Source organism: Carassius gibelio, chromosome A14 (assembly GCF_023724105.1).
Source record: "Carassius gibelio isolate Cgi1373 ecotype wild population from Czech Republic chromosome A14, carGib1.2-hapl.c, whole genome shotgun sequence".
In the NCBI taxonomy this organism is placed as follows: Eukaryota; Metazoa; Chordata; class Actinopteri; order Cypriniformes; family Cyprinidae; genus Carassius; species Carassius gibelio.
In genome coordinates, this window is record NC_068384.1 from 18,170,819 (window position 1) to 18,197,663 (window position 26,845).

Genomic DNA, 26,845 nt, shown 5'->3' on the forward strand with positions numbered 1-26,845 from the left:
AATGGGAGCCAGGCTGTCACAATCTGACCAGTCACTGCTATATTTCTGAATGTCCATCCCTGAGCAATTTGCATGTTCATTCAGCCAGTCTGACATAACACCTATTAATTAAATTATAGGGAAAAAAAGGGGGAAAAGCTGTTCAAGAATACAACTAGATGAATAATACAAAAGTCTTTTCAAAAGTACTGTAAGTAAATGGAAAATTTCCATTTCTTTTCACTAAGTTTAGCTGAAGCTGTTGCTGTAAGAACAAATGCATGCCCTTCAACACACTTTAAACACTTATGTTGCACAAGTTATTTTACTCACCAGCTCTCAGAGCAGAAAAGACAGAATAAACAGATGCATAATGAAGGATCATAATTCAGTTCTCTTGACATTTAGGACATAAACAGTGGACTTTCTCATACATTGTGTTTGCTCTGAGGGGCTTGGTTTCTAACCAAATTCAATTTAGCATATTAACAATCATCACTCCTCGTCAAACTGAGAGCAGATATTGACAAAAAGACCATTTGGAACAACGTGGGTGTGTAATATGTTTATTGTTGGTTGAATAGAAAAAAAAATACATTACAGGATCAAAAAATACTTTTCACAATCACAAAGATTTATACATTTTCTAGCAGCTCACCTTCAATAATCCTTTTAAATCGCTAATCTGTCATGATGATGAGGATGATGAAGATTGAGGTTCAGAAAACAAGCGCTACATTTGTGTAAAGTGAGAACAGTGAGGAAAAATAGAGAGAAACAGAAAGAGAGATGCTTTCATGACTTGTTTTCCTGACCTGTTATGGTAGTTTAGAATGAGATATGATGTTAATTGAAGCCCTATCGCCTGTATCAGGCTTTACAGCATGTGTTGCTATAGTACACGTAAGCACCAGAAGGGACGGACAATCTCCAGACACAAGAGGTCATAGCGTTTGACCCTTCCACCGTCTGACCCCTAGAGGTCAACTCTGTGTCTATGCATATATATGAAAAATGTACTTAAACATAAGTACAGTTTTTGTTGTGTTGACAACTGTAAACTATATAATTGAGAAGCCTGGTGGAGATGTAGTTTAGAGTGTTTTATGTGCAGGCACAAGGTACATCAGAAAGGGCAGAGAGCGGTCTAAAGTATTGATCCGAAAGCTAAAGAGACCTTTACTGTGTTTACGCACCAGTTCAACATTCACAGCAAAACAAAGTTTATTGCGTCCCCTAGATTAAATTCATTCGGCAATATGCAGGAACACAAACCGATATATAAAAAAAATATTATCTGGCTTTTAAAGTGACGTCAGACAAAGGAAAATGGCCATTGTGAAATAATTTCTTACTTATGAAGTGAGGTTAGTCATTGAAACACATCAGAAAGCAGCCGAGTTGTTGAGCGAGGTAAAAAAAAATAAAAGTGAGTTCTCGCTAAAGCCAAAAGAGTAACGTGCAAAGTCAAGTTACATATTCAGAGTCTAAATAGGGGGACTTTTGCACTGACGTTTAATCATTAAAAATTAAAGCAGAATAAAAGACGAGAGAGACCACACGCCACAGTCCCTACATACAAGTTTGGCTGAAACTGGGCAAAATGATTAATGGAAGACATAATCGGCGTGAGTTAAAGCATGATAGGAGTCCGTATCTGTGAAAACAAGAACTTCTGAAATAGCAGGAATGTTGCATTATGACATTTTCATAAATTAAGGATTTTCCTGTACTATTCATTTTACTGTAATGCAAAAAAAAAAAAAAACGAGTTTTTGTGCATTACAGTAATAATAATAGTTCATAAATGTGATGTGAAAGACATGATAGTCGTTATACAGCCTTTATGCAGATTTTAGTTGATATTAATGTTCTTGACTATATCAAAATGCATATATACATATATATACATAATATTTTTTTCTAGAGATTTACCAAATTCACCCCTTCAGATTTCAAATGTGACCCTGGACCACAAAACCAGTAGAAATTGAGTTTTATACATCATATGAAAGCTGAATAAATAAGCTTTCCATTGATGAGGTGGTGATGCTTTATTAGGATCAGACAATATTTGGCCGAGGTACATATATTTGAAAATCTGAAATCTGAGGGTGTGAAAAAAATCCAAATACTGAGAAAATCGCCTTTGAAGTTGTCCAAATGAAGTCCTTAGCATTCCATATAACTAATCACAAATTTAGTTTTGATATATTTACGGTAGGAAATTTACAAAGTATCTTCATGGAACATGACCGTTACTCAATATCCTAATGATTTTTGGCATAAAATGGATAATTTTGACCCATACAATGTTTATTTATTTTTGTAATTTTTTTTTTTTTTTGGCTATTGCTACAAATAAACCCCAGCGACTTAAGAATGTGGTCCAGGGACACAAATGCCTTTATTCATAAAATATGAATGACATAGCAGATTCATGAATGCAGCATGCAACAATACACATTCAGGTGATGAAAAATGAAACACATCTGCACTCCCTGAGTTTCTTAATGTCTGAATGTGTCTGTCTCTCTCATTCTTTATCCCTCACACATACAAAAACACAGCTATCAGTCAAAAATGGCACAACCAAAACTCTAAGGAAGGACGGTCAATCAGATGAGGATTCATTTGCAGGGCCTGCTTTTTATGACTGAGTCACATGCTGATCAGTTAGAGAGACATAAACGACAGGAATCATGGCTTTGAGGCTCAAAGATTCGCACGGCGGACATCGAATCTGCCCAAACAACTGTAGAAGGCAAGTGCACCTGTGTCTAACACTTATCACACCATAAAACAGACGACTGAGGTATGCACAGGATTCCTTCTATCTCTGATAAAGACATCGATTCATCTTAATCAAGCATCTTTAGTCACCACATAACATCATCACACAGTACTAGAACCTGAAGAGGTGTCTCGTGGTCCAGTTGCTTTAGTGTAAAAGCACCGGCTCCTGGTTAAACCTGCAGGACGGGGTCGGTTGAGGCAGTTTGGTTAAGATCGTGACCATCTTCTGTTGTTTTGTTTTTTTAACAGGGTCTAATGAGTTCTGAGGAAAATGTACCCGAAACGACGTTAATTAGCTCATACGGACAGTTCTCCATGACAACACGGACGGAAACGGGTGGTTAAAGGGCTTCTGGGAAATAGTTGACAAACAGACGGATGAAAGTGCAGAGAGAAACCACAGCCCTGTTCCAAATACTACTGAGCCGCTTCGATGCCTATGATCTAAATCAGCATCCAAACCTCACAAACGCTTTACATATAATAGCGGCTGATTTCAATAGTTAGATGTCAGCATGTTGCTAAGCCAGCAGCGTGAGACTCTAATAAGCATGCACACACAAATGTAGACTAAAATTGTCTGTTTGTAACGTATAATCAATATTTCTCTTGGCTGAATTGTTTCAGCTCGATAGTGTTTGGAAGAGACGGAGGAAAAGCTGCTCTCACTGAACACACGAGACATGCTAATGTAATCGACTGATACAGAAACAAATGATCAAAAAGAATAAACGCAGCTTTAAATGTCACACATAGTACTTGATTAATAATCATACACATGGCCCACTTTGTGTAACACTAAGATGTTGTTTTGCTTACAGCAATCAGTTCTCTCCATTCATACACAGAATTACACACGTGACATTTTCATGGTGGACAATCGCACATTGATTTGATTGAAGTCCATTCAACTTGAATCCAAATGCCAGATTTTTTTTCAGTATAACAAATAAGACAACACATATAAGCAAAATATAATTTCTTAAAAAAAAAAATACAATAAATGGGAGTCAAATGTGGAAAAGAGACACAAACTGATTTTTAAAAATAGAAAATGTAGTGATGTTGCCCTTGAGTGGATCTCAGGAAAATTGTCAAGAAATATCTGGGTCATATTTTACCCCAAAAATAAGAAATTATGTTTTGCATAAACGGTGGATTGAAATAAATTAGTGTAGGATTTACTTTAAAACAATTTCACTTAGAAATTACTGGTAAATTTCACAAATAATTGCAACAAGTAACACAATAAATTAAATGTGACTGAAATAATATTTTCAGTCAATAGCATTTTAATTACAACTTTGAGAAAATCTGTTTTATACATTGGGGTATTTTATACAGAACTATGCATTTAGATTTGATTTCATTAATGTATTTTGATGATTGTTTTCGCATTACTGTATATACATTTGGTGGAAATGAGCTTAATTGTTCAAACAAAATCTTCATGCAAAATATAACTTCTGTTTATTTTCCTCTGGCATTATTTTTCATGAGATTCACCCCCAATATGAATATCGATCCTTTATTTTTCATCTGGCTCAATGGTCATGGCACTGTTAGTGAACTTCTTACTGCATAGCTCATTTCTGAACTAAATTCAGCAGATATCATTAAGGACAGATGATTAGCTTTAAAAAAAATCCTTAAAAATGATTCCTCGTTTAGTTTTCATTATTGACTACATAATTCACTGCGATACACAGCGGCGGTACGTTACGGTAAGAAAAACACGGCTGAGGTTATCGAAGTCGGCAGCAGAAAGCACACTAAGAAGGACGGATTTGTCTCAGAAAAGTCTATGGAGGATTTTTTAAAAATCGTATTATGAAAACATCTAAATCTTACAAATCTGATTTGCATAATCTAGACAATAAACTATGAAGCTCAATGAAAACAGCACTTTTCTCAGTGCTCTCTCACATCACATAATGTTTCCTTTATAAAGGTGCTGAAGCATTTGCTGTCCTTATTTAACTGTTGTCTCCCGCACTACCTGAGCTCTCCAGAAACGCAAGCAGGAGGTGATTTCAGCCCAGATCTGCATGCGGAAGTCGTTCAATCACTCAGGAGCCGGTGGAAACGGCAGCGCGGGCCACTGGAGGAGGGTTTGGGCTCTTGATGGATGATCACGTCCCTCTCCAGAACAGCAAACAAGCAGAGGGGAAAGCCTTGAGACCTCGACTCTGATTAGAGCCAAGCAAAGAGGAAATACATCACACACCGTATTTAACACACACTCACGTGCACACGCCACAAGCAGTGCTGGTGAGATGAATCCCTGCAGAAAGATAGGAACAACAGACCACACAATCAGCTGGTTTGCCAGAAATGTTATATTAGATGTCTGCAGCCAGGGTCCAAAATGTATTTGTTTTTGCGAGAGAAAAGAGAAAATCACAAGCCATAAAAAATGGTAAGCATGCATGAAACTTGAGACTGCATTGAAAATCTGGGTTTCTAACCCTAGAAATAAGTTTTAATGTTTTCACCAAGTTTATAACAAACCAAAAATTCTAGAATTAGGCATCACAAACTACCTTTGTGTGGCTGTGGGCTTCAGATGTGTGTCTCCATGTCTGTGTATCCGGGCAGCCTGTCTCCGTTAGAGCAGCTCAACATCTTGTCCATGCTGGGGTCGCTGGCCTCTTTTTGCCGTCTTTGCATGCGCTGGTGCACCAGAGGCACAAAAAACATCACGATACCCCCTACTATTGGAGGAACACCAGCCAGATAAAACGCCACATGGTAGTTTCCAAAGTAGTCATGAAGAAGTCCTGAAGTAGACATAGAAAAATAACATACGTGATGCATTTCCAAGGAAAAGTGCAGGCACTGAAGTTCAGCCTAAAGAGTTTTTATTTTTTTTGCATCAGTTGTGTTTTGATTTCTTAATTTTATGAGTTACATGATTTAATTCATTTGCAGCACATCAGTGTCAGACAGTCAACTGTTTCTGTGTGTGTGCACGCATGTGTGTAAATGAAAAAAAAGAAGAAAAAAAACCCACTTATGGTTTACTATTGAATAACAAAGTGACTGTTCATAACAAGACTTGGATGAAAGTAAGTAAATGGAGACAGTTTAGATTTGATGTTGACTTTAAATAAAAAGGCTGAAGAATGGAACTAATCCAATTCGATCGAGACTCCCCGCTATGACGGCCGCATTCATCTTCAAACGCTCTCGATTTCAAGGAATCTCAATGAGGCTTGCAGTCTGGAATCCATTTGAAGCAAAACAAATATGAGCTATTCAGACTTTGAAGAATGTGGTAAGATGCTCCCGCAGCCTCCTATACAGAAGATATGAGATCACTTGAAACCTAAACCTTTATGAGCCAGATTGTGGTTCCAAGTATGTGAAATAACAGTATGTGACAGCCAGTCCAAACCTATTGTAATGCCCCTGCTGTGAAGGCAACGCTTTGAAAACAGATCCTATGAAATGATGCATCAGGTTCTTCAATGAGCACTCGGCGTTCCTGAAACCGACCGAGTCCCGACAGGTAACATCAGTATTCTGTAAATGAACCTTGAGGCCTGAAAGTATAAGGTCCATTTATTTTTTGGTACAGATGGAGCAGATCTTCTGGTGGGTCTAATTCTTCACAATGAGGCTGCGGAACTGGAAACATATGGAGACTGTCGCTGAACAGAGGCTTGAAGGCATCGGGCCAAACTAAATGTGCTCACTGGGAGACCTTGGAATTTACCCTGCGATATAAGTCTCATTCCTGTCCACTGGGCCCGGAAACTGGAAAAACACTTAGTCTGTTGTATGTGTGCGAGTCTTATCTGGGGAACGTGGCCAAGATCAGCATGCTGGCTGATTAAATCATGTTTTCAAAATATTTATCTACAAGTACAAATGTGTGTGTGTTTGCACATTTTGTATTTTTTTTTTTTTTTTTTGTAAAAATATGGCTTCACAAGTTGAAATTCTATGTGTGTGTGTGCATTTTTGTGTGAAAATGTAAAGATTCACTTTAAGTTAAATATAATATAGCTTACATGCATAAGCTTAGATCAGCATAACATAAGATATATATATATATATATATAAATGATTCATTTGAGTCAATGAGCTAGCAAATGCAAATGTTTTAATGCAAAGTATTTACTCTAATGGATGGAGTTCTTTTTTTAAGCTCCTCACCTGCGATCGGTGGTCCCGCTGTCATTGGTATGGCCATGAGGCCGAGGAGGTAGCCGATGGCTTGAGATGCCTGCATGGGTCCTACCAACTCGAAGGCGATGGGGGCCATGATAGTGATGAAACAGCCGTCACAAAGACCCATCAGTATGAAAACCACCACCAGACCCTCGAACACGGTGCACTGAGGTATCATCATGGACATCAGACCCAGTAATATGAACGAGGCCACCTACATATTCAGACACACAGAGATTGTCTACGCATGTGGACTAATGCTCCATCCAAAGTTTGACATCTTAGACTTACAGCAACAAAGGCATTCCAAATCCTGATGCTCGGAAAATTACTTACAAAAAAATTTAATAGTACTGGTAACAGGATCAGAATTTAAGGGGGTACTAAAGACAAATTCCATAGAAAATTACTAATATATATATATATATTGAATAAAACACCCTCATAAAACATTAAAATTACATTTAAAATCAATTCCTAGAAGCAAATATTTCCTTTAATGGAAAAGGTACTTGTGCAGATGTTCAACTGAAGTTTCCTGGCAACCAAAGTTCAAGAGTTAATGAAACAGCTTTGCAACAAATGAAACAGCACACTGTCTTTCAGGAAAGAATTCTATAACAACATCATATAAAAGAAAGATGCGAATAAATTACGTCAATCTAGAACTAAAAAGAAAAACTAATTCAAATTTGGTTCCACTTTGAGAACATGAAGAAGTTCAGAAACACTGAAGCGATTGATTGGGCTGCTGTGATGTAACACCATTGTGACCTAAAGCGAGACACTTCCTGTCATCGTTTCATGCCAGTTTATAGTGACATAGCATGAAAGTTGCAGAAACTAGTGATTAATCAGTGAAATAGTTGACGATTAATCGATTAATCGTTGTAATAATCGTTGTAATAATCGATTATCAACATTACCGTTTGTTGCAGCCCTAGAAACAGACTTCTCCAACTATGAAATTATGATTCTCTGACATGCAGTAAGCAGTTCCTGTTGGGTTTCCATACCTGCATGTATATTTTCTTTACTCCAGGTATGATGTCTCCGATCTTCCCAAAAAGCAGTCGACCGACTCCAGACGACGCTCCGATACACACGAGCAGCACCCATTCCCTTTGAGTGTCTTTAAACTCCTCCTTCACAAAGTTCATCTGCCACAGAAAATGATTGGCTGTAAATGATTGGCTTATATTCATGTATTTTACATAAAAATGGATGATATGGGGTAGATATGGCTAGAAAAAGAAACTCTATAAAACATGATGATTTGACAATGAAGCCTAATCACTTTAATTAGTAAATTACCTTTACTATCACAGGGATAAACTATATTTAAAAATATACTAAAATAGATTCAATTGAAATTTTCACAATATTACTGTTTTTAGTGTATTTTTGATCAAATAATTGCAGCCTTAGCGAGCAAAAAAGACTTCTTTCAAAAACACAAAAAATCTTATCAACCCTAAAATACATATCTTGTCTTTTTTTTCTTCTTCTTTTTTTTTTAATGAAGTTCTTAGAACATAATGGGTATGAAGCTACATTTGATAACCTTGGGCCATATTTTGACAATCTAAATGCAAAGTGCAAAGCGCACGGTGCAGGTGCACTCAGTGCGTGTCCAAATCCACTTTAGCTATTTTTAACAATGGAAAAACGGTTGGTGTGCCCCAGCGCATGGTCTAAACGGGTTGTCCCTATTCTGTTAATGAGTAATGGGTGTTTTTTGGGCGTAACGTGCAATAAACCAATCAGAGTCTCATCTTCCATTCACTTTAAGAGCCAGTTGCGCTCGTGCCATGACGGATTTGCAATTTATACAGCGGAATTTGGCAAGAACAAAGACAGAACGCGTCTCCGAGATGAAACGGAGCTACTTGTGTGTGAGCAAATAGATTGCCTAAATCTGATACATGCGATGACTATCCATTATGACATGTAGGCATTTATATATATATATATATATATATATATTTAGCCTACAAAAAAAAAAAAAACGTCCCTGTGTTAAATAAGCAGCGTGTACACTCTTTAAATAACAAAGAAAAAACATTGCTCCAGACTTTAGACCAGGTTTGAGTTGTATATTCAAACATTAAACCAAGATTATGATTTGAAAAAAAGAAAGTGTTATGCAAAGATTTTTGGAAAAAAGCTGGAAAACTAAAATCATATAAATCATGACATGTGAACCCTTAAAATTTAACAAAAGTATTAAAACAATTAGTAAATTCTGCAGTTTTAATAGACATGAAATATTTTCTATATTTTCTACATTAAATATTTTTTACTGCGGGACACTGGGAAAATGTTTTTTTTTTTTTTTGTTTAAAAGATTACACTGTGATATACCTCCTTAAATGTGGTTCATGAGGATATTTCTTGAGTCATCATAATTAAAATATACTAAACAATTTTTTATAAAAAAAAAATGTAAATATGCAGGAAGTTTTGTGTCATTGGTAGGTATACATACAGTCATCAAAAAATCATGTCTATGGAAAGCTTCCCATAAAATATGACACTTTGACGTGCTTGTGTGTGTGTGTGTGTGTGTGTGTGTGTGTTTCATGTACCTCCTTGTTGTGTGCTAATACTTCAAATGTTTGACCTGAGCATAATTGTTTTCCATGAGCAAAACAGCTGTTTTAAATGAAAACATTATATTAGTCATGTTTTTGAAAATACAAAAATGACGAAAGTTTAAGAAGAGGAAAGGGGATAGAATATAGAGTATAAAAATCATTGTCTAAAAATGAGAAAAAGTATCTGGGCATGTCTTGGTCCACAATATCCCTTATGGTTTTTCAAAATAAAAATGCTTACACCTTTACTTATTTTGCCAATCGACCGATAACTTTTTCTTACATGACAAACACTTTGAGATTTTATATTTCTATTCTTACGAGAGATTCATTGACGAAGCAGTATATTTTGAACAATGGCCTCTTTGCCAGCCATCTTCTACGAGGAAGCGTCACAGCATGCACACCCCGAAGGCATCCTGGATGGGGACGCACACAGAATAACCTATTGTGCATTTTAAACCGAGCATAACATTAGGGGTTTCTTCCATATCACCCACATCTGACGCTTCTAAGCAGCCGTCATGTCGAAGGACACACTCATTCTGTGTGAAGAGCACTCACACTGCTTTCAGATTTGAACTTGTATTTCAAAGCTCTCTGAAAAATGTAAGATGATTTATATTTATTCATTTCGCTAAAACTATACTAAATGTGTATCTATATACAACAAATATGCTAAAACCGTATGGCATACTGACACCCAGAGATTATTTAGGCATAAAGTCATCTAATGTTAATAATTTTAGTAATTTTGCTTCTCAGTTAAAAGTAGCTTGATTTAAGAATGTTTCGATATTTTAATGATTTTTTTGTATTAATATGCATACTGTTCTTAAGAGGTGGGGACTAAAATCAACATGGGAAAAAATGTGGAGGCATATTTATCATTTTTGAATGCTAATTGAAATTTATTGCATGCTACTCAAGCTGATTTTAATTAGTCAATTACCCTAAAATCCAACATTCACTGTGTCAAAAACTGAAATAAAAATACCTCAGTGATTTAGTAGCAAAAAATGATGAATATTCAGCCTCAGAAACATGGCCCGGCAGGTGGAAGAGCAGTTCTCACTCTCACCAGGGAGTTTGATTTTTTTGTGCCAGATTCTGAGCATAATTAATATCTCACTTTCCAGACATTTGGCACAAAGCCCTGGCGTGCTGTAAGCCAGTTCCACCATTAAATAATAATTACCTATGGCCTATAGATTTCACAGATTTACATGTAGAAATTTCAGAATAATACAAGTGCAGTTGACTGAAGTAATGAACGACAATCCAATTAAGAAGACCTTCTCGAGAAACTTTGCAGTATAGCTCTGCTTCTTGGAAGCGATTTTCTTTTCTAGTTAACATTTTTTAAATACCAAATCCTTATTGGTGCAGTCAATAAATCATAAAATGTAGTGTTTTTTGGCACGCTAATGAAGTTCAGTAATGCAAAAAATCCATTCGAATTTCTGAACTGAATGTTAAACAAGGTTTCGTGGAGGCTGTTGTTTACTAAGTGCACAAAACGCCTCTGATTTACAGTCAAGCCGGTGTGCATTTAACATTAAGAAAACAGAGGAAGCTATAGGAGCTAAGCATCCGTCCTGTGCATAAATAATGTTTTAGGGTGCCGTGAACTGAAATATTTACTGCACTATGACAGAAAGCTTATGTGATGAGTCCACACATGTTGTTGATGAATTATTAACTCGGTGTGTGTCATCTCAGGTCAGACTCTGGGGATTTCTGTCCTTGTTTCACCTTTCCTTTCCCTCACATTCTCTGTTGTCATAGGGATGGACATACTTTTACTTGGACACCTGAATTACTCAGCCGTAATGGTGCTTCTCTCTTGTTTTCAGCTGAGAATTCGTTTCCAGCCGCTGAACCAAGTGCACAAATGGAGTTTGGGTCACGCTGATAAACAGGCCATAAAATGTGATGATATAAGAGAATGCACTGTTTACGGAAAGAAAAGCTTGACGCAGATGGTTCCATCATGTGTGCTTTTCTTTCCCTGTACAGCGTGGGAATTGAAAACCTTTAATTGTTCAGCATGCGTGGGAGTTTTTCAGTGTGCTTAATGGAGACAATGGTTCTCAAATTAGAATATATTACTTTTATTCAGCAAGGATGCATTAACTTGATCAAAACAGACTTTTATAATATTACAAAAGATGTATTTTTCAAATAAACGATGTTCTTTTGAACCCTTCTAGTCATCAAATAATCCTAAGGAAATTTGTCATGGTTTTCACAAAAATATGAAGCAGCTAAACTGTTTTTACCATTGATATTAATTAGAAATGTTTTTTGAGCAGCAAATCAGCATATTAATGATTTCTGAAGGATCGTGTGACACTGAAGACTGGTGAAATGATGCTGAAAATTCAGCTTTGCATCACAGGGATAAATTACATTCTACAATATATTCTAATAATTAAGTAATTTTATATTGCAATAATACTTCCCAACATTACTGTTTTATTTGTATTTTGATCAAATAAATGCATTCTTAGTAAGCATAAGAGACTTAAAAACACACCATTTCCTTTTTAACAATATAAATGTTTTTGATGTCATTTCTAATCAAGAGAAAAAAAAATATATTGTACCAGCTATTTCAGAGTGCAGATTGTTTCAAAGTAAATACTGCATCAATATATTTTTTTTCATTATACATTTAGTGTGTGAGTGTGTGTCTGTGTGTTTGTGTGTTTGGGTGTGTGTGTGTGTGTGTGCACGCATTTGTTGCATTTGTGTTCTGTTGATATATGTCAAATCATTGGTAAGTGTTTGAAGCAAGTGCTTATTTGGTTAGTTGTGAGTTAGCCAACTTTTGTGTGTTTGGGATGTGTGTGTGTGTGTGTGTTTTTTGTGGGTGGTGGTATAAAGTTGACGAGAGAGACCTTTCCCCCCTCGCCTCAGTCTCTCTCTTCCACCTACAGTCCTGTTTTTTCAGGCTTCGCACCAGAAGTAAACACTCAGTCCCGGCTTTTGTTTTGCGTATATGTGTATGTGTGTGTGTGTGTGTGTGTGCATTTGGTTCTCGCTTCTCGTGGTGAAATAGGAAAGTCCTTCCTTCGCATTAAACCTAAATGTGTAATCTCGGGGCTTTTGATGTGCCCCTAAGGTTTTCTCATTCAAGCGGTTTTCAAAAGATATCCAATCCACAGACCGGTGATCTCTAGGGACAGGAAATTCTTCTAAAGGATTTTTTTATTTTTAACCCCATGTCCTCCCCCTCTTCCCTTCTTAGAAACAAGGGCGTCTATGAGAGGAAATATTCAACTTATAGCTGCTTTTCCTCTGTTCCCACCACAAAGAAGCATTAATGAAACCATTGATAAGGTTGAAGAAAAGGGCTCTGATGAAGTCCAAAAGCTTACTATGGCTGTACAAAGCAAACAACTGTTCAGTGCACTGATGCATTTAGCCACAGAAATCACACTTAACTAGCACGTCTATGTCCATAAGATGCTGATTTGTACAAGATAAACTGAGTGGAGCTAGAAAAAGTCAATTTGTCACAGCAGCAGAATACGGTTGTCAGCCCTGTATTTGAGCCCTTATTACAGTTACGTTCACACACAGTACAGTTATTTACGGTACTGGGAGAGGAATTGAGTCTTGCATATGTTTTTGAAAATATTACATGTGTTGGAGCACACAAGGCCAAACCAAGAGTTCTCTTGCACCTCTTTTCTCATGCTCGAAGGGTCAAATACATAAAAAAATTGTTCCAAAATACAAGATATCTTGGGAAGTTTAAACCATTCAAGTGCAACATGAAGCAAAAGAACTAAATTCAGTACTCGTGGGCTGTTTCTATGCTCACAGGAATGCAATGTAATCGTTTCACAAAATGTAATTTGCATGGAAATATTACCAAGTATCTGTAAACCGGATACGGACGAGAAGAGGAGAGATAGGTACTGTACCAATGTGTCCACTCCCCCAATCACAACTGGCTCAAGGGAAATGGCCAAAAATCTAACATTTTCACTATTGGTTAATAAACACCAGGTGCTTTACCACCTGTCAACTTTTTTGATTGATGATGACCTTTGACCTTTTACACTGAGGGGTTTGACCCCTTGATCCCGGACCACCCATAAAACAACAATTCCCTTTGAAGTTTTTTTCCCCTCTTGATTTATGTGCAGATTCACTTAATTTTAGATGTTGTTTTTTTTCCATACATTTTAAAAATTATTTTTCTTAATAAATAAAAAGCGAAATAAAAATATTACAGAAAAACACAAGCTGTTCAAAACTTGAAAAATGAAATTAAAATATTCAAATAAACGCTAATTCAGAATACTATTAAATACTATAACAACATATACATTGAAAATGACACTACATGGTGTCAAACCACGACTCACCAGGTGCACGTATGGAACGAAGTATCCCAGAACCGCCGTGGCGACGCCGAACGCCCAAACCCGATAGGTCAGCACACCAAACACTCGTATATTAAAGTACTTCCTGATTTTGGCCAGGCCCTTCTGCCACCTGCTCGCTGACTCCAGGTCGGACGGGGGCCCTCCATCCATTCCCATGCCTGGCATCGGGCACATCCCACTGGGCATGAGCGGTTTGAAGGTGAGGGCCAGCAGCGACTGGACCAACATGAAGATACTGAGTATCTGGAAGGTTCTGGGAAGGCCCAGCGGTCCCACCACTTTCTTGAGCAGCACAGGGAGCCCCATAGAAAAGAGGCTGCTGCCTGCCGTCACCACGCCATTGGCCAAACCCAGTCTCTGTCGAAAATAATGCCCCAGGATCACCAGAGACGGCTGGAACGCGAATGAGGATCCGCAGCCGAACAGTATCCCGTATGTGAAGTATCGAAGTCCCAGCGTGCTGAGGAGAGAAGACAGGATGAGAATGTGATAAAAGGAAAATGCTGATGAAAGGTTGATGAAGGGTGCAATTTTAGTAATTCCTATTGTAGTTATATTGTTATTATATTACGATTATAGTTCTATTATAACTTTTGTTAATATTTTAAATTCATTTTATATTTATATCTTTAGTTTTCCTTCTAATCTTAGTTAAAGTTTGTTAATTTTGTTAAGCATTTTCAACATTTGTATTAGTTTTGTGGGGCTAGGAGATATAAGTATATAGTTTTTATTAAAGGGGGGGGGGTCTAATTCTATTTCATGCATTCTGACTTATTTACACTGCTAAAGAATTTGATTCTCATGCTAAACATGACCAAAGTCTCAAAAAAAGAGTTGGATGGATTTCTGTGCCAAAGACAGTGAGATGCAGTGAGAAGCATAAACCTGGATCTGTCTCTTATAAATCTTGTAATATTGTTTTGTCGTTTCTATTAGTCTGTAATTAAAAAAAATATGTCATTATATATTTAAAAGCACTCTTTTTAAAAGTACGTTTTCTCTAGTGTCTGTAAGTAACTTCTGCAAGATGGTTGCGCAAGAAATATAAAGTCATACAGGGTGCATTTTTACAGTAGAACTGTTGCTTTCATGTTTTTCTCTCCTTATTAAACCAAAGCATTTCACTTCCAAATGACCTGTGATACCTGAAGCCAGAGAATGCTCAACACACGGCCAGCAGGACATTATTTGCTTAATGACCAAACAGACGTTAGTGAGATGGAATAGAGAAGCTCGACCCTGCAGGAGATCTATATCTGTAAATCTGATCTGATCTTACTATCTTTTGCTTACAGTTTGGATTTTGTTGTCCCTACCTTGAAATGTCTCCTGCACCCCTGATTTTTTCCAACCTTTTCTAACAACACAAAGAGCTTTTTTTTTTTTTTTAGCTTGGAATAAAACCAGCTCTCTGTCCAACTGCACAAGGATCTCAGAGAGAAGGCACTGTGAGAAAACAATGAGAAGGAAAAGAATGAAGAAAAGAGGGAAGAGAAAGAAAGCAAGGATTACATAAATGTTCTGTCGTACAGGTCCTGCTCTCCAGCGTGTGTTTATGTTTTTTCCTTTTGCTTAAAAAGACTGTCAGCGTGATTCAGTAACCTTTATATAAGCACACTTAAGGAGGCTGAGTGATTTGTCCACCTCCATCACTTCAACCACAACCAATCTCTGCACAACCAAGCCTTTTAAGACAAGAATGCACAAAATGAGTGACAGGAGATATTACTGACTCACATCTTACACATGTAAAAGAGAATTGGTTTGCAGAAAATTTTCGTTCTTGGAAAAAGGCGCAAAAAAAAAAAAAAGATAATATTTAACAAACATTTAGTTTTTCAGTGAACGCACAAATCATAATACTTGTTTTATAGAAAAAAAATACTGTTTTGGGAAAAACGTAGCTCTGTGTATATATATTTATGATATATTTATAATATATTCGGTATATTCAACAGTAAGGAACTTACTTTTTAAAAAAAATGTATGTATCTTAATTTACATTTTTTTTACTTTCTAAGACTAAGCAAATGTGCACACATTATGGCTGCACATTATGGGCGAGCGAATGTTTACACATCTCTAACATGGGTTTATGCATGCCAGAAGATAACAGAGACACTTCAAAGTAAAGGGGAAATGATTGCCACAAATTTATAGACTAAGACTGAACTATATGTGATGCAGCTGTGTATGTCATATACAAGTTATCTCGAATTAAGTTTAGAAACAGCTGCATTATTGAGAAGTTCAAGGACAGAAAAAATGTCAAAACAAACATTTTCGGGACAACCGATGGATTTGTCAATGGTCTGATCAGTCCACTGCTGCGTCTTCGCGAAAGTTGATCATTTGCATGTGTTTTTAAGCCTTGAAAATGTAAAAATGTAAGTGATTTTAAAGCTTTGAAGATGCGAAAGACAACTTTCATAACTCGGTGATGTTCTGTGTACAACTCACACACAGGGTCACAGACAACACCGAATTGAGTTCTCTTTTGTGACTACTTGTGTGCTGTTACTTATGTCTAGAAGTGTTTCTTTTCCGCCTCCTACTGGACATTTAAGGTACTGCACTTTGTTTGCCGTTTACTTTCGGTTTCTCTCAGTGAATGCAGTCGGGAAGAACGTTCATACAGTTCCTATGGGCTATTGATTCCATCGTTAAAACCTTGGAAATATATGTCTGTAAGTGCTAAGTTTTATACTAAATAGTGCTTTAAGTGTTGTGTAGATTAAAGTAAAGTGTAGATCAGTATTATTGTTGTATTTGTTATATACAGATATGATTTGCATCATTGGTTCGATACTTTGTTTTAGCATACTGCTAATTTCTCTTCTGTTTGTATAGAATCTCATTTGATTATAATTTCTTGGCATGTACAAAACCGAACTGTATTGTTAACTGGATGTGTATGTAAAGGTGTACATAATGTTCATACATATTTATTCTTGTTTGTAGTTTTACATAAAAGAAGTGAGAAGAACAATCACCAGTAAAGTCACTAAAGTTACGAAGACTGCTTTCTGGAGTTCTTTTCTGAAATTGTACGCTATCTGTTAAGCCTTTGCCCAAGCAACGCAATTGGTCAGAACAGAATAGTAAAAAGACATTGACACAGCGGGTTAAAACAGCGGAATTACACGACCATTGTTACATTGCATTGCACATCTCTTCAGCAGCAAGTATGGAGTCACACTGTGATGAGAAAGAAACCTCTCAGGCCTTTGAGATTAGATCACAAGCTTCTAGCTGGAAATCATCACAAAGATCAAGTCGGTCATCAGCCAGTGCGGCAGCGACTCGGGCGAGAGCTAAAGCAGAAGCAGCTCGAGCTAAAGCTTCGTATGCAGAAAGAGAAGCAGCTATGATGAGGAAAAAAGCAGAAGTAGAAGCAGATCTATACTTGCTACAATCTCATAAAGAAGCGACTGCAGCATCCGCTGAAGCGGCAATTTATGAAGCAGCAGCTGACATTGAGGAAGGAAATATAGCGGAATTGGACCATGAGACACACTCAGTTCGTACTCAGCGTACTAAGGAGTATGTTCAGAAGCATGCAGTGGAACAAAATCAGCAGCAGTATTCTGGTACTCCGATTCTACAGTCATCCTTAAAGAATGCTGAACCTCTTCTGTGTGAAGCAACAGTAACATCTCCACATGTATATCAATCTTATGGAATGGAGGGATTAAAAATAAAACAGGAGACAATGGATAACCAGAGAGATCATGGACATCTCTCTGCTTTTCAAACATCTCCAGCTCCCAGCATTAAAGCTCCCATGTTTAGCCTACCATATACATCTGATTTAGCAAACTACATGGTAAGAAAAGAGATGGTGAGTTCTGGTCTTGTGAAGTTCGATGATCATCCTGAGAACTACTGGGCTTGGAAATCATCTTTCCAAGATGTCACAAAAGACCTTGGACTAACAGCCAGAGAAGAGCTCGACCTTCTTACAAAATGGCTCGGCCCAGAGTCATCAATGCAAGCCAAACGGATCAGATCGGTTCATGCACATTTTCCTATAGCAGGTGTCCGTATGCTTTGGCAGCGATTGGAAGAGTGTTATGGTTGCCCAGAAGTAATTGAGAATGCGCTGTTGAGAAAACTGGAAGAGTTTCCAAAGATTTCTAACAGGGATGGACAAAGACTCAGAGAGTTAGGAGACATGCTTATGGAACTGGAATCTGCAAAGTCAGGCGGACATTTACCTGGATTAGCAATTCTTGACACTGCTAGGGGAGTAAATCCCATCATTGAGAAACTTCCCTTTAATCTACAGGAAAGATGGATCACTCATGGTGCTAAATATAAAGAGGATTATCGTGTCGCATTTCCCCCATTTGGCTTCTTTGTCAAATTCATTTGCGACCAAGCAAGAATAAGAAATGATCCCAGTTTTTTGCTATCTATGCAGTGCTATCTCAAACAGGAGAAATTTCCACGGGTAAGCAACAAAATACCTGTGTCAGTGAGGAAAACTGAAGTGCTAACCACAGTTCCTAATTCTAAAGCCAACCAACCTCCAGATCCTGGTAAGCAATGTCCAATTCACAATAAGCCACATCCGTTGTCAAAGTGCCGTGGTTTTAGAGGAAAACCCCTGGATGAAAGAAAAATGTACCTCAAAGAGCAGTCTATCTGCTTCAGGTGTTGCAATTCCACTAAACACATAGCAAAGGAATGTGCAGCAGCTGTTAAATGTAGAGAGTGTAACAGTGATCGCCATGTCTCTGCAATGCACCCAGGATCAGCTCCATGGGCAGTGGAATCTCCAGTAACACAGCAAGAGCAGGGCGGGGAGCCTGAAGGTGATATATTATCTGAGGTTACTTCTAAGTGCACAGAAATCTGTGGCAAAGCTCTTAGACCTAGATCATGCTCAAAAATCTGTTTGGTGGATGTTTACCCATCTAACTCCCCTGGAAAGGCTAAGAGGATGTATGTTGTTCTGGATGACCAGAGTAACCGGTCTCTAGCAAAGTCTGACTTTTTCGAGCTGTTTGGGATCAATGGAGATTCTTTTCCCTATACTCTTCGTACATGTGCAGGCACAACAAAGACAATGGGAAGAAGAGCAGATAATTTCATTGTTAGTTCACTGGATGGGAAAACTCAAGTGTCACTTCCCACACTCTTAGAATGCAACATGTTGCCGGAAGATCGCGACGAAATTCCTACTCCTGCAGTTGCACAATACTTCTCTCATCTCAAGCCAATGGCTGACAAAATACCACCTTATGATGCAAACGCTCCCATTCTTCTTCTTTTTGGAAGGGACATTCTAAGTGTGCATAAGGTTCGAGAACAGTGTAATGGACCTGGTAACCTGCCATATGCTCAGCGTCTTGACTTAGGCTGGGTCATTGTGGGAGAGGTTTGTATGGGAGGAGTACACAAATCCGAGACTGCAAATGTTTTCAGAACAAACATATGGCAAAATGGACGGACATCTTTTTTCACACCCTGCTCAAAAGGAATTCAGATCAAAGAACAGTTTGGTACTCCAAATGATCAATACCAATTTTGCTGTCCTGTCTCAAGCTGTTTCACGGATCACCTGGGTGATAACGTCTTTCAGAGGACTCCTGAGGATGATAAGCTTTCACTGTCTGTTGAGGATAACATCTTCCTTGAGGTTATGAACAGAGAAATGTACATGGATGAGTCAAACCACTGGGTAGCTCCCTTACCATTCCGTTTACCTCGCAGCCCACTGCCGAACAACCGAGACCAGGCAATGAAACGTCTTAATGTCCTCCAGCGCACCTTACAAAGGAAACCCGAGATGGCCAAACACTTTGTGGAGTTTATGCGAAACTTGTTCATCAACCAACATGCAGAAATAGCTCCCCCGCTGCAGCCTGATGAAGAATGCTGGTATTTACCAATATTTGGTGTGTACCACCCTCTGAAACCTGGGAAGATTAGGGTCGTCTTTGATTCTAGTGCACAGTATGAAGGCGTCTCGTTGAATAGCATTCTTCTTCGTGGACCAGATCTAAACAACAAGCTCCTGGGGGTCTTGATGCGATTTCGTAGGGAGCAGATTGCAGTTACAGCTGATGTAGAACAGATGTTTTACTGCTTCAAGGTCAGGGAAGATCACCAAAACTTTCTGAGGTTTCTGTGGTTCAAGGATAATGACCTATCCAAAGAAATCACAGAGTACCGAATGACAGTTCATGTTTTCGGTAACAGCCCGTCGCCAGCTGTGGCAATCTTTGGGATGAGACGAGCAGCTGAGTTTGGAGAAGACGAGCATGGAAGAGAAGCCAAGCACTTTGTCCATAAAAATTTTTATGTGGACGACGGCCTGATCTCTGTATCCAGTGCCGCTGAAGCCATCAGTCTACTGAAAAACACCAAAAACATGTTAGCTGAGTCAAACATCAAGCTTCACAAGATTTCATCAAACAGCCATCAAGTAATGGAAGCATTCCCTCCATCTGAAAGAGCAAATGACCTGAAGGATCTGGATTTGAGTGTCGATCCTCTTCCTCTCCAAAGAAGTTTAGGGTTGAGCTGGAACTTAGAGACTGACTGTTTCACTTTTCAGGTGTCTACAGTAGTTAAACCATTCACACGACGGGGCATACTTTCAACAGTTAACAGTCTCTATGATCCTTTGGGATTTGTTGCACCTGTCACCATGCAGGGTAAGGCCTTAGTAAGAGAGCTGTCATCAGAGCAGTTTGACTGGGACACGCCACTCCCATCTGATAAAGAAGCCCAGTGGAAAGCATGGACAGATTCATTAGCAGATCTCAAGGAAGTCCAGATTCACAGACCCTATGTTCCAGTCTCGATTTCCAACACTTCCAAGAGAGAGATAATCATTTTTGCTGATGCCTCTACATTAGCCATAGCAGCGGTTGCCTACCTGAGGGTTGTAACTACAGACGGTCAGTGTCACATTGGGTTTGTTATGGCCAAATCAAAGTTGGCACCATACCCTGCTCACACAGTGCCACGTCTAGAGTTGTGTGCGGCAGTTCTTGCTGTCGAGCTGGCAGGATTGATTAAAGAAGAGCTGGATGTGGATCTAACTGCAGTAAAGTTCTACACAGACAGTAGAATCGTTTTAGGATACATCTACAATACTTCCCGGCGATTCTATGTGTATGTTGCTAATCGAGTGGCCCAAATTAGACATTCCACAAAGCCAGAACAGTGGCATCACATTGATTCAGACCTCAATCCGGCAGATCTCGGCACCAGATTCATTCCAGCAGCTATCCTACCTCAAACTAATTGGTTCTATGGTCCAGGATTCCTCCATCACCCTATTCTCAGGGAAACTCCTGAAAATGAATCATTTGAGCTTGTAGAGCCAGAGAAGGATCAGGACATTCGCCCACATGTAGTAACCTTTGCCACGCAGACAACAGAACAGTCTCTGGGATCACACAGATTCGAACGCTTCTCTGAGTGGAGATCTCTTGTAAGAAGTATAGCCATGCTGGGCCATGTTGCAAAATCATTTTCTCAAGACAGAAATACCGGGGATTGCGAAGGATGGCATTGGTGCAATAAATGTCTCCAGTCTGAGCGCACACAAGCAAAGACTTCTATTATTAAATGTGTGCAGCAAGAGCACTATAAAGATGAATTCAAGAGTTTGGAGAAAGGTGAAGAAATCTCACAGCAAAGTGCTCTGAAGAGACTATCTCCCTTTGTAGACACTGAAGGACTTATTCGAGTGGGAGGTCGCTTACAATCAGCAGAACTGTCTGAACAGGAAAAACACCCACTAATAATTCCAGCAAGTCAACACGTAGCCACGTTGTTGGTCAGATACTACCATGATCGAGTGGCACATCAAGGACGACATCTAACTGCCGGTGCAGTACGTTCAGCAGGTCTCTGGATTGTAAAAGGAACTAAACTAATCAACCGTGTGATTCATCAATGCGTTCTCTGTAGGAAGTTAAGAGGTAGACTCGAAGAACAGAGAATGTCAGATTTACCTATGGACAGAGTGAAAGTGGATCCTCCATTCACTCATGTGGGTCTGGATGTTTTTGGGCCATGGAACATAATATCACGCCGCACTAGGGGTGGCAGTGCTGAAAGTAAAAGATGGGTTGTCATTTTCTCTTGCTTAAGTACAAGGGCTGTTCATTTGGAAGTCATTGAGTCCATGTCAACCTCAAGCTTCATTAATGCCCTCAGACGGTTTTTGGCAGTTCGCGGACCAGTCAAACACTTCAGATCCGACAGAGGAACAAATTTCATCGGAGCCTGTCGAGAACTGAAAATCAATGCAGATGATCCAGAACTAAAAGGTTACTTGCAGGAGCAAGGTTGCGTATGGACATTTAATGCTCCCCACTCTTCCCATATGGGGGGAGCTTGGGAAAGAATGATCCACATAGCACGGAATATTCTGGATGCATTGCTGCTAAAAACCGGCCTTTCCCGTCTTACCCATGAGGTTTTGACTACTCTCATGTCCGAAGTCATGGCAATAATGAATGCTAGACCTTTACTTCCTATTTCTTCTGATCCAGACACATTGGAAGTTCTGTCCCCTGCCATGCTCCTCAATCAAAAGGCTAGCACTGTACCAGCACCTCTTGGGGACTTTGACATTAAGGACCTCTACAAGAAAGAATGGCGACAAGTTCAGTGTCTGGCAGATGCTTTTTGGAAAGCTTGGAGGAGAGACTATCTTGCAACATTGCAAGTACGGAGGAAATGGACTGAGAAAAGACGGAACCTCGAGGAAGGTGATGTTGTCTTGCTTAAAGATTCCAAAGTGAAACGTAGTGAGTGGCCAATTGGACTCATTGTGAAAACCATACCCAGCAGTGATGATAATGTGAGGAAGGTGGAGGTAAAGATAGTTAGAGAAGGATCTGCTAAGGTATACCTAAGGCCTGTCTCTGAAGTAGTACTACTCCTGCCTGGGACGTCACAGAAGGATCCATAATGGTATAATAATTTATTATACCAGGCGGGGAGTGTGCTGTTACTTATGTCTAGAAGTGTTTCTTTTCCGCCTCCTACTGGACATTTAAGGTACTGCACTTTGTTTGCCGTTTACTTTCGGTTTCTCTCAGTGAATGCAGTCGGGAAGAACGTTCATACAGTTCCTATGGGCTATTGATTCCATCGTTAAAACCTTGGAAATATATGTCTGTAAGTGCTAAGTTTTATACTAAATAGTGCTTTAAGTGTTGTGTAGATTAAAGTAAAGTGTAGATCAGTATTATTGTTGTATTTGTTATATACAGATATGATTTGCATCATTGGTTCGATACTTTGTTTTAGCATACTGCTAATTTCTCTTCTGTTTGTATAGAATCTCATTTGATTATAATTTCTTGGCATGTACAAAACCGAACTGTATTGTTAACTGGATGTGTATGTAAAGGTGTACATAATGTTCATACATATTTATTCTTGTTTGTAGTTTTACATAAAAGAAGTGAGAAGAACAATCACCAGTAAAGTCACTAAAGTTACGAAGACTGCTTTCTGGAGTTCTTTTCTGAAATTGTACGCTATCTGTTAAGCCTTTGCCCAAGCAACGCAATTGGTCAGAACAGAATAACTTGTGCTTTAACAGACAAATACACCTGGCCAATTTAAAAGCATTCAAGCTCAAGCAGATGCAAATAACAACTGATTCATTGTGTTCTGTGAGAGACGCACACAGAGCTGTGTCTCAGGCGTCGTGTGAGCCCCAGTTTTTCTTTCTGCATCTTGTGCTTGAACAAACAAATACATACAAAAGTATGTCAAAATATCCGTCTGGCAAGTATCCTCCAAAACAGTCTGTTATGTCTAAGTGAACCTAAACAGTGACAGCGCTGGATGAACATTCTGGATAAAATAAATGTGTTTTAGTACGGCTGAAAGAAATCAAGTAAACAAAAAATGCCAATGCATGGGTCATATTCAGGAAATGATGTCATTGTGTGTCATTCAAATTATTTGACTGATTTCATTTTGTTCAATTCATTCAAATGTATGGAATGAATCAAAATAATCCATATTTTACATTAAATCATTGTTTATCAAAAATGTGCATGACAAAAATACATACAAAAATGTATAGAAAAAAATCATATAATAATAATAAATATTTTATAGAAAAATGTTTCGGGAATATATATATATATATACTACTTACACATACACATAAATATATATACATTTTGCTTATAATTTCTGAATGAATGTGAAAATGCTAAAGTAACACACACACACACACACACACACACACACACACAAAACTATGTACAAATGGTTACAAGAGAAAAACTAAGAAAAAAAGAAGGCATTTACGTTGCGAAGGAACTGGTGAGAAGACCGAGGAAGGCCACAAATGCTCCGCAGATGGCTGTCTTCCGGCATCCGAAGTGATCAGTGAACATACTGACCACCGGAGAGCAGAAAAATATCATCCCCATCGCCATAGCACCAACCCATGCTGGACAGAGGAAGAGAAAAAGATATGATCAATAAATGATGAAATACATGAACTTGATTTTCCATTTGCCAAACTCACTGCCCTGATTATGTGGTGTTCTGGAAGGTTGGAACATTGCTATCATGGATAAGTATATATATATATATATATATATATATATATATATATATATATATATATATATATATATATATATATATATATATATATATATATATACTGTATCTATGGTGGCTATTCTACTGTAGATCATTCTGGAATTGCTTTTGCCTATTGCTAGGTGTTTTTTTACTGGCATCAACAAGTCTCAACAGCTGTTTAATCCGTTAGACAAGCAACAACACACCTTTTTTCAACAAGTCACCCAAACTATGCAAATCCCTAACCATAAGCACGACAACAGAAACCTAAGTCAGCACCACTAATAAAATCATTGACAAAATAACCAGTTTTAAGATTCATTTGTGTGTGTGAATGTGGAAAGACCAACAACTTCATCCAACAATTTTGTATCGATCTTGAAGACGTCCACGATCGTAATGTTGAGATTGTGCCCTGAGTGTGCCCTCCTTGGCAAGTTTTCCTGTAAATGCATTCGCTTATGTCTTAGGTGAATGTAAACAGTTATATTAGTTCAATCTTAAAGCGACAGCAACCTAATAATACCCGTCATTAATGTTAACCAAAACAATAAAAGACAAAGAGAAACTCAGCTTTATTTTGACTGAATCTTTATATATCTATTATTTATTTATTATATATCTTTATATTTAATTCATACAGTAGCTGTAAATGAAGTAAATCGTACAAAGCACTGTTTACTTCATTTTTATCTATTTTCTGTATTTGTTTTTTTTTTGCTTGTCATTAGTTTTTGTATTGTTTACTTGAGAACTTTAGTTCCCTATCTGTCGGTCACTACGAGTTATGTCGACCGACAAATGGGGTCTCACTTGGGAGGCCAATCATCTCTGATTTTAAGAGAAAACGCCAATGAAATTGGCAAGTGGATTAACACACCTGAGCCACTCCCCGTGCCAGCGGGTATAAATAGGGCGACAGGTGCATCCACTCATTAGATTTTTGCTTCGGAGCCGAGTGGTTGTATGAAAGCCGTTATACTCCACAAAGCCATTCATCTGCTGTGTCGGGAAGCTGTTCTGGTTGGCGGTACGGCGCAAACAGCGGTGTCCCTTTCAGCGATTCCCCTGGGCGCTTCAACTAAGAGAGCAGATTTCCTAAAAGAGCAAATCGCGGACGATTCGCGTCTTTTTCAAGACGCCGTTTCGTCCGCGTCCTTCTGGATGCGGTCGTTTCCTGTTCTCTGACAACGGCCACGTTCGCTCTCTTCCGTGTCTGGGCATTCAGCACGCTGAAGGCGCGTTCGTGGATGGTTCATGCACGCACTGCGTGTGTGACCATGGCAACGCTGTGATCGCGTCTCCCCTTTCTTAAAGGGAAGGGAGCAGACCCCTCTGTCACTACCCGTTCTGGTTTCTCTGTCTCGAGCAGAGGACCGCCGGCTAGTGCTCTGGGAGATTTGAAGGTGACCGTGAGAGCTTCTCCGCCGGGCCACGCCCCACGGACCTCTTACCCCTTCCGCAGTGTTTGTCCTGTGCAGCTGCTGGGTGATTTTGCTGGGCTGTCTTATGGCAGTCCCAGCGGGTCATTCAGTTTGCCGCCGGAGATCAGATGTCGATTGCAGCATCAGGGGATGGGTTATCGACCTCTGTGGATGAAGATTCGGCGGGGCTGCCCCCCTCGGGTGTTGTCGCCACTGCCGAATTGGACCCAGAGTCGACAGCCGTGCTTGCCCGGGCAGCTGTGAGCATCAGGATGGAGGTGAATGCACCGCCAGCCCTGAGTGCTCATGGCTGTTTGATTGGTTCTCGGTGTGGAGCGCGACTCACAACCGCGTTTTACTCTGGTTCCTTTCTTCCCGGATGTGCATGGGGAAGTGATGTAGTCGTGGATGGCCCCTTTTACGGCCGGAAGCAGCTCATTTCGTTCCTCCGTCCTCACTACCCTCGATGGCGAGGCAGCTAGGGGTGTGTTGACATTCCCCAGCAGGAGAGTGCGATTGCGGTGCACTTGTGTCCGCAAAACGCCGCCACTGGGAGGGATAGTCCGCGCCCCTCACCCAAGGCCTGTAAGCTGTCGGCCGCGCTCGCTACCAAGGCTTACAGTGCTGCGGGCCAAGCTGTCTCTGCTTTGCATGCCATGGCTATCCTGCAAACCCAACAAGCCAAGGCTTTAACAAATGCACGAGGGTAGGTCCAACCCGAGGTTGATGCAGGAGCTGCGCATGGCGACTGACCTCCCCCTTCTGGGTGACGGAAGTCACAACGCAGTCCCTCGGGTAAGCGATGTCCACTCTGGTGGTCCAGTAGTGCCGTTTCAGGTTCAGCCTGGTCTGTATGAGAGACATTGACAAAGTGCATTTT

At 39.2% G+C, this 26,845-nt stretch overlaps 2 protein-coding genes across 5 annotated transcripts in view; one reads left to right on the top strand and one right to left on the bottom strand.

Annotated features, from left to right (window-relative positions):
- Positions 1 to 529: 529 nt before the first annotated feature.
- LOC128027714 (monocarboxylate transporter 8) overlaps positions 530 to 26,845 on the bottom strand; it is a 42,256-nt gene continuing 15,940 nt past the window's right edge. Inside the window, exons 2-7 of one of the 3 annotated variants that reach the window (XM_052615535.1) lie at positions 24,257 to 24,401; positions 13,931 to 14,411; positions 7,968 to 8,111; positions 6,937 to 7,165; positions 5,319 to 5,555; positions 530 to 5,059 (exon numbers count right to left, since the gene is read on the bottom strand). In XM_052615535.1, the coding sequence (XP_052471495.1) occupies positions 5,338 to 5,555; positions 6,937 to 7,165; positions 7,968 to 8,111; positions 13,931 to 14,411; positions 24,257 to 24,401 (1,217 nt within the window). In that variant the 3' untranslated portion in view covers positions 530 to 5,059; positions 5,319 to 5,337. Of the gene's footprint in view, positions 5,126 to 5,318; positions 5,556 to 6,936; positions 7,166 to 7,967; positions 8,112 to 13,930; positions 14,412 to 24,256; positions 24,402 to 26,845 lie in introns of all 3 variants that reach the window. The other 2 variants (XM_052615537.1, XM_052615536.1) reach the window with 2 other exon arrangements.
- On the top strand, positions 16,468 to 23,536 carry LOC128027711 (uncharacterized). 2 transcript variants are annotated; one of them, XR_008186789.1, is made up of 3 exons: positions 16,468 to 16,641; positions 16,916 to 23,104; positions 23,379 to 23,536. XR_008186789.1 is itself a non-coding variant. In XM_052615531.1 (2 exons), exon 2 carries the CDS (start codon positions 17,142 to 17,144, stop codon positions 22,893 to 22,895), a length of 5,754 nt encoding a protein of 1,917 aa, XP_052471491.1. In that variant the 5' UTR covers positions 16,468 to 16,641; positions 16,916 to 17,141; the 3' UTR covers positions 22,896 to 23,536. The 2 variants fall into 2 exon arrangements, 1 of the variants encoding a protein (XP_052471491.1); XM_052615531.1 differs by having other exon boundaries at positions 16,916 to 23,536.